Raw genomic sequence first — 7552 nt, forward strand, 5'->3', positions numbered from 1 at the left:
ATATATATATATATATATATATATATATATAATAGACAAATGTACAATATCTTCCTGAAGAGAATAAAGAAGGATCGGCCAGACTAGTTTCAATCCTGCACTGGTAATTTATCAGTATAAATTACTGAGTTACTTAAGCACTTAATAATAGTGGGTTTATAAGCAATGTTTACATGGATAGTTAAAATAGTTACTCAGTTGCTAATGAAGTCCTAATTCAAAATAGAAACAAATCTGGTTGATCTCTCTTTTTTTTTTTTTTTGAGATCTATCTATTACATAGTGTGTTGGCTGAAATGTATAGATATATTCTTTCGTATAATACAGTTTTATAATCTTTAATGATTTAAATAATTATTTTTATATGATTTTTTTAAAAATTATTTTTATATGATTTTAAAAAAATTATTTTTATATGATTTTTAAAAATCATTTTTAATTTATAAAAAAAATTATACAATAAAATTCTTTCACATACAACAAAGTTCACGCTCACACTGATAAAAGTGATAAAAACTTAACTCCTGCCATGTTGCACATCATTATGCTACTAAGTTAGAATATTACACTACTTGACTCAAGGCCATTTTATCTGCAAGTCAGCCTGTAATATTTTAGGAAATTAATCTAGATATTTGAAGCATTTAGTCTAATTCAAGCCTAACAACAAATAATAGAGACTGTAATTGAAAAACAATATAAAAAGATTTTAAAAGAAAATATAGCATATTAAAATAAACTAAAAATGTGAAATAAACAATGCCTCTATTATGAAAGATAGTGTATATGCATGTTTGTTTCTGTATTCTGGATATGCTTTGTTTTTAATTGTCTTATAAAACCTGGCATGAAGCTAATGTTTGAAACTATGATGAGTTAATATGAATTAATATTGTATCATGAGGGACAGAATTACTTCTTTTTCTTTCTTCCTCTCTCTAACATTGTTTGTAACTAGTTTTAATAGCTTCTTTAGCAATAATGTTTTAAAAATAAATATGCTACCTGTCCTATAATGTTTGTAGAGAATATCAAAAAAGATGTAATTCAGAAGGTAATTGAAAGAGAAGATTGTGGCTTGAAGTACTTATAATGACAGTAATATGAAATGAGGAAATATTGTGAACTGGTAGGAGGAATTGGACATTATGAGGGTGTTGGTGAATAAGAGATTAACAAAAGATATGAATTGCTTTAGTTCTTTGGATATGTGACACACTGAGAATCTTGTACTGTACATATTGATGCATTGAATGAAGACAAAGTAAACTTTAAAACTTAGTATTGGTAGGATATAATTTGATCCCCAAATTGGTTAACTCAATGAAAACAAATGTTTGAAATCAATTCTCATGATATTAAGTAAATAGAACAGAGATGAATTTGATTTGATTTCTATAATTTACCATCCTGCCAAAATAGATTTTAAAATTGAAGAAGTCATTTGGCCATTTAAAATAGTATTTTTGTTGTTTTTTTGTTTTTTTTCATAATTTAAAAACAAAATTTCAAAGATATTTGTGTCTCCTGCAGTGATTCTCAATTCTTTTGACTTTATGATTCACTGGAAATGAAATTTTTAAAAAATGAAAATTTCATCCCTGTTTTGAAGTTGAAAATATAGAAAGCTGTTGAATATGTCATTCATTACAAACTAATAAAGAACAAGTTTTGCAAATCACTCATGCATGAAAATGAATTGTTCTTGACACGAATTTCATTTAAAAAAATCTTCAACATACCTACATCTAAATATTCTTGGTGGAGCACCAGTTACCATTTTGATACCCACTCATTATAAAGTATTTCACCATACTTTTGCTTCTTTGTATTTGATAAAATCACTTAGCGAAAAGATTTTGAAGTCTTGTAAAGAATGATATATATAAAATATTGATTGCATTTACAAAATTCTTTGAAATTTTAAATGTTCTGAAAGATATTAATGTATTTCATTTTTTTTCATGAATTTATCCAGAAATAAGCATTATTGTATCATAATACATTTATTTTTAACAGGTGACTGGAAAATTTAGGGGTAGCCAAAATCCATTTACACGTGGTTGCTGTAAAAATTGCAAATATGCTCTTTGTGGTCCACAATGGCCAAGGTAATAAAAAAACATGTCTTCTTAGATCTACTTTTGTTTTGCTGTATTCCAATGTTTTCCCTCTCCCCCCTCTCTCTCTCACTCACTCACATGCATGCACACTTACCATTACCATCATCATTTAACATCTAACTTTCATGCTGACATGAAATGGATAGTTCTCCAAGACCCAACAAGTCAGAGAACTGTCCTATCCCATTGTCTGCTTTGGCATGGTTTCTGTGGCTGAATGCTCTTCTTAAACTCAACCACTTTACAGAGAGCAATGAAGACTTTTTTGTGACACTACCACCAGTGAACCTATCTTGTAACTTACAAAACTAAATATAACCCTTGACTAAATGGGGGTTCAGTAAAGAAAGGAGCAACTTTGTGCTGGTATTGAGTGGTTAAAACATGAAACAAGAGATAAAAACAGGTTTGTTACAGTAGAGGAAATACATGGCTACCTCACATTTTATAAAGGAGGGTGGGAGCAGTTGGAGTGAAACTCAAAAGGGAGAGATAATTATGATAGGTGTTAGAGTGAACCCTCAAAGTTCAAGGAAGTGAATAGAAAAGAGAGAGGGGACAGATCACTGGGTAGGATGGGTGAGTAGATGTTGCGTGAGTGTATGAAAATGAAAGTCAGGTGTAGGGTGACTGTTGTGAACAAGGAACAAGGGTAGTGGGGTGGTTGATGATAAATATGAGTTGAAATTAAGTTAGGGAAGAGGAGGTGATAACTTGTTCAGAAAGGGTGCAAAGCTGCAGAATGGTAATACAGGAAAAGATGAGAAAGGGAAATGATGGTTTGGTTGCAAGAATGTGGGGAGAATGAGAGACATAAAAGTGGAGAGGAAGGTGGTCAGGGATACATAGGGGCCAGTAAACTGGTAGTGGTTGAGGGGGAAGGTGAGATAACTTGATAGCACAAACACACACATGCAGGTAGGAAGCACAACTATACATACATGCAGGTTGGGCTGATTAATTGTAATAGCCAAGGGAACATATTGTGTAGTCTTTAGAGATGGTGGTTGGTGCAAGTGGAAAAGATAACAGGTGTGGAAAGATACAGAATAAACACTGTTATCTCCCATAAAATTACAGGGAGCATACTAATTTCAGACAGTATGACTTTTAGAAGTGAAACAATACAAAATTATCAACTGAATTTACAAAAATGTTGAAAAAGTCATTTCAGCAAGCAAAATTGTTTGAGAGATTTCAGTTTTCAAAACAGCTCCTCTTGAAATAGTTTAATTGGTTACTCTCTAAATCTTCCCCTTTTATTTATTTATTTATTGTAATATTTCAGAATCTTGAAGATTAAAAAGCAAAATAGCAATAGTAGTGAATAGTTGTCCAGTTATAATTACTATATCAAAATCTAAGATCTCTCTTTGGAGTAGGTAGATTTGATAAATTTCAGCTATCATCAGTTTTTATTGGGTAGTCAATGAATGCTTGTTTCCATTAAAATATTTTTCAAGCAACAAATTATGAACCATTTGAAGGAATAACAATTTACCAATGATCCTCCAATGATAATATGTCATTTTTATATAAAATTCCTTTGGTTTAGTGGTTACAAATTCAATGGAAGAATTATTTATGCCTTTCTCAAACTTCATTATTGATATCCATATTTCTAGACCTAAACCTGCTAAGCCAACACTCAATAAACCAAACTGTTACAGAGTCCTCTCCAAATTTTATTGACGATGCAGTAGTATTAAGGGCTAATTTAAATTCAGACTTGAAAAGTTCATGAGAAGGCATTGTTACTGTTTGGAGCTCTAAAATTTCCAGTATTAATAATTGCTGCTTCAGTTAAATTGAATCTGAAGAAAAGAAAAATTACCATCACATTAGTAATCTTTGATAATTAGTATTATTTGTCACAGTAAAAGAGAAAAATGAAAAAGAAAAACACATGCCTAACAATCTGATGTTAGAGCTTTCAGGGTAGACTTGAAGCCATCTAATTACCATCTAATCTTGTGTAATGCAGAAAACTATATAGACTAGAAAAATATATTCAAATGTAAAGACATAAAAGCATTGTTTTTCTTTAAAAAAATAAGCCATTCAGAGTGGAAAACCATCCCTTTTCTACCCTATTTCACAGTAATGTAATTTTAGCATTAGTTGGTTGCTAATCTGTGATAATTTATTAGTTTCTGCTATTGACTACTTCCATCACTATCTTGAGAACAATTTTTTTAATAATTTATCTCTGTAAAATCTGAAGATTCTTAGTAAATAGATTTTATCTATCATAACTGTTTATCAATCATTGTTTTTGGTGTTTGACATTTGTATTTATTGATTAGCTAAAGATATATCAGATAATGATAAATTGTGTTTGTGTTGTAATGTTTTTAAAGAATAGTGTAATTTTAATTTTTCCTTTTTTTTCTTTCAGAATTAAGTCTATGTATATTTAGAAGTTTAAAAATAAATTGTTCATCATTAGCTAATTAGATTTGGCTATATTTATAGCTCTTTTCACTTTATTGGTCCTTGTATGACTGCATTTTTTAATTGAATGACTTAATGCTTCACTTTATATTGTATATTGTTTTGTAAAGCAATACTATTACAGCTATCAATAAATCCCATTTAGTTTATTAAATTTTCAAAGGGATCAACATGCTATGACTGATTGTTTAATAAAATAACTTTCTTCAAAACTTCTATTATGTAGCAATAACTAATATTATTGTGAGAATAAAACTGATTACTTGAATTTTCATCTTTCACAAATTCAAATTATTTTTAATAGTAACTAATCAGCAAAGTATATCAAAATTATTTTGTAAATTGTATTTGCTTAATATTTTATTCAATTAAATAGAATTCAAATAAAGTTTCAATATATCATTCATGAAAATTAATCTAGATATGAGTTTCTTTCCATATACATAATGTAATGCTGTATCTTTTTCATAGAATTAAGTTATATAAATTTTTGTACTACAACTAAGTTGTGTACATTTTTGTAAGCTAAACTTTCAATAGTAGTAGTAGTAATATCCATGTTCATGGATATTGTCAGTTATTTACTAAATTTTTTCATCCATTCATTAAAAAATGTATTGCTTTTTTTCATTATCTAATATTTGTAGCATTTATATAGTTCTTTAGGATGATGAAACTGACAGTGATAGTAGTGTAGCTAATTTTTTGCTTTACTGATTTTAATGCATTTTTTTAAGGGAGCAGTAACTATTTTGTAATGTCAAAAACCTCTAAATTTATGTAATAAATCAATGTATTATAAAAATCAATTGCAATGCAGAGATCAAATGTTAGATATCAAACATAACAATAACAAATTATTGAAATGTTACCTTAGAATATTTAATTAGTCCTAATATTTCATGTTAAAATGCTCCTTTTTCAGAGCTATAAAGAATGAGAGATAAATTACATGCCCATTTTCTATGTGTATGGGTACATTGAATTGAAAACCACCCAAACTATATTCTAATTTTCCTTTCATTATATTCAAGTCTATATCTAAATTTAATTATCATTATTCAGAGGATGTTAATATAGTTTTGTTATGTGCTGTGTAACCTGACTGAAAATAGTTGTATGGGAATAATGAAATTTTATTTACATTTCTAAATGGGTAAAATTATCTTTACAGACAATCAGCTGTGGAAGTGATGTCTGGTCCTAACAATTAGTCAATTTTAAATTTACAAGAACTTAATATCATCATCATCATCGTTTAATGTCCGCTTTCCATGCTAGCATGGGTTGGACGATTTGACTGAGGACTGGTGAAACCAGATGGCTACACCAGGCTCCAATCTCATTTGGCAGAGTTTCTACAGCTGGATGCCCTTCCTAATGCCAACCACTGCGAGAGTGTAGTGGGTGCTTTTACGTGTCACCCGCACGAAGGCCAGTCAGGCGGTACTGGCAACGGCCACGCTCAAAATGGTGTATTTTATGTGCCACCCGCATTTTGCTGTGCAATTAAGAAGTGTTTAATAACAGTGTAAATGCTTACAAAAGAACACTTTTATCATGTTTGTTGCATCTGCACAGATGTCATGATTGAGATAGAATAATTTTCTTCCACTTCATAAGTTGGTTTTAGATAAATTTAAAAGTGCTTGTTATGCCAGTTTTTTTTTTTCTTTTAATTTTTTTTTTTACTTAAAGACAAATTTACTTAGTGTTCTCATCTCAGTTTGTATACAGATAAAAATTCATAACATCTTGTATATTTTATAGTACCTTTATAACTTCTAAAGTTTATGGAAAGTATTATTCTCTGATTACATTTAAATATTTAAGGTAACCTTATCAAATATTTATGATTTAAAGATTATTCTGAATAAATATTTGATGATATTAGAAGATATAAGTTTTAAGAATATGTCAGAAGAAACTCTCACTTATACACACACACTGAGGAAAATCTATTTTAATACTGCATCTCCTGCAACTAGTCTATCATTTATGAATGCATGCAATAAAAGTGTCATCTTCGATATTTTTGAATGTTTTAGGAGTTCTTATATTTATCTATGTTATATTTGTCTATTTTTCAGGCTTGTTTCATATAAACCAAGAACAAAAACTGTCCAATTTGAATCCTCAAGAGTAACTTATGTTGCTGCTGATAAAGATGTTAAAATATTCATGGACAACAGTAATGGAATAAAACATGACAATACATCTAATCACAGGGTAAAATTCATTTGAGATTTATCAATTTATGTTTTGAATATATACAGGGGTTGGACAAAATAATGGAAACACCTTAAAATTTCAAACAAATTTATTTTAATATGGGGTAGGACTGCCTTTGACAGTAATTACAGCTTGAATTCTATGAGGTATGGACTTGTACAAAGTTTGAATTGTTTCCAAAGGAATTTTTGTCCATTCTTCAGCTAAAACAGTCTCCAGTTCTAGCAGTGATGATGGTGGAGGATATCGACTCCTAACTTGTTTTTCTAAAATGCAGCATAAATGTTCAATAATATTGAGATCTGGGCACTGTGGTGGCCAGATGAGATGTTCAACTAGAATGTTCTTCGTGCCATTCAGTAACAACTTTAGCTGTGTGAATTGGTGCATTATCATCCTAAAAGATTGCATTTCCCTCTGGAAACAGTTCTGTAACCACAGGATGAATTTGATTAGATAAAATGCTTAAATAGTCTTGACTATTAATTCTGCCATGAAGGGAATCCATTGGGCCGGCAGATTTCCAAGACATAGCCCACCAGATCATCACAGATCCTCCTCCATGTTTAACAGTTGGAAGAAGGCAGTCTGGTTCAAATGCCTCTTTGGCTGTCTCCACACGTATACTCAGCTGGTGGTCGAAAATAAGGTAAAGGATGACTCGTCCGAGAAAATAACATTCTTCCACTGTTCTAGGGACCAGTTCTGTAGGTTTTTACTCCACTCTAAACACTTTGCAACAT

At 30.2% G+C, this 7552-nt stretch overlaps 1 protein-coding gene across 1 annotated transcript in view; it reads left to right on the forward strand.

Moving 5' to 3' along the window:
* The window catches only part of LOC106870287 (palmitoyltransferase ZDHHC5), a 153307-nt gene that overhangs the window by 71855 nt on the left and 73900 nt on the right, over positions 1-7552 (forward strand). Inside the window, exons 6-7 of the mRNA XM_014916308.2 lie at positions 2020-2111; positions 6668-6806. Of these exons, the coding sequence (XP_014771794.1) occupies positions 2020-2111; positions 6668-6806 (231 nt within the window). The remainder of the gene's footprint in view (positions 1-2019; positions 2112-6667; positions 6807-7552) is intronic.

The sequence above is a fragment of the Octopus bimaculoides genome, chromosome 16 (genome assembly GCF_001194135.2).
Source record: "Octopus bimaculoides isolate UCB-OBI-ISO-001 chromosome 16, ASM119413v2, whole genome shotgun sequence".
Lineage (NCBI taxonomy): Eukaryota > Metazoa > Mollusca > Cephalopoda > Octopoda > Octopodidae > Octopus > Octopus bimaculoides.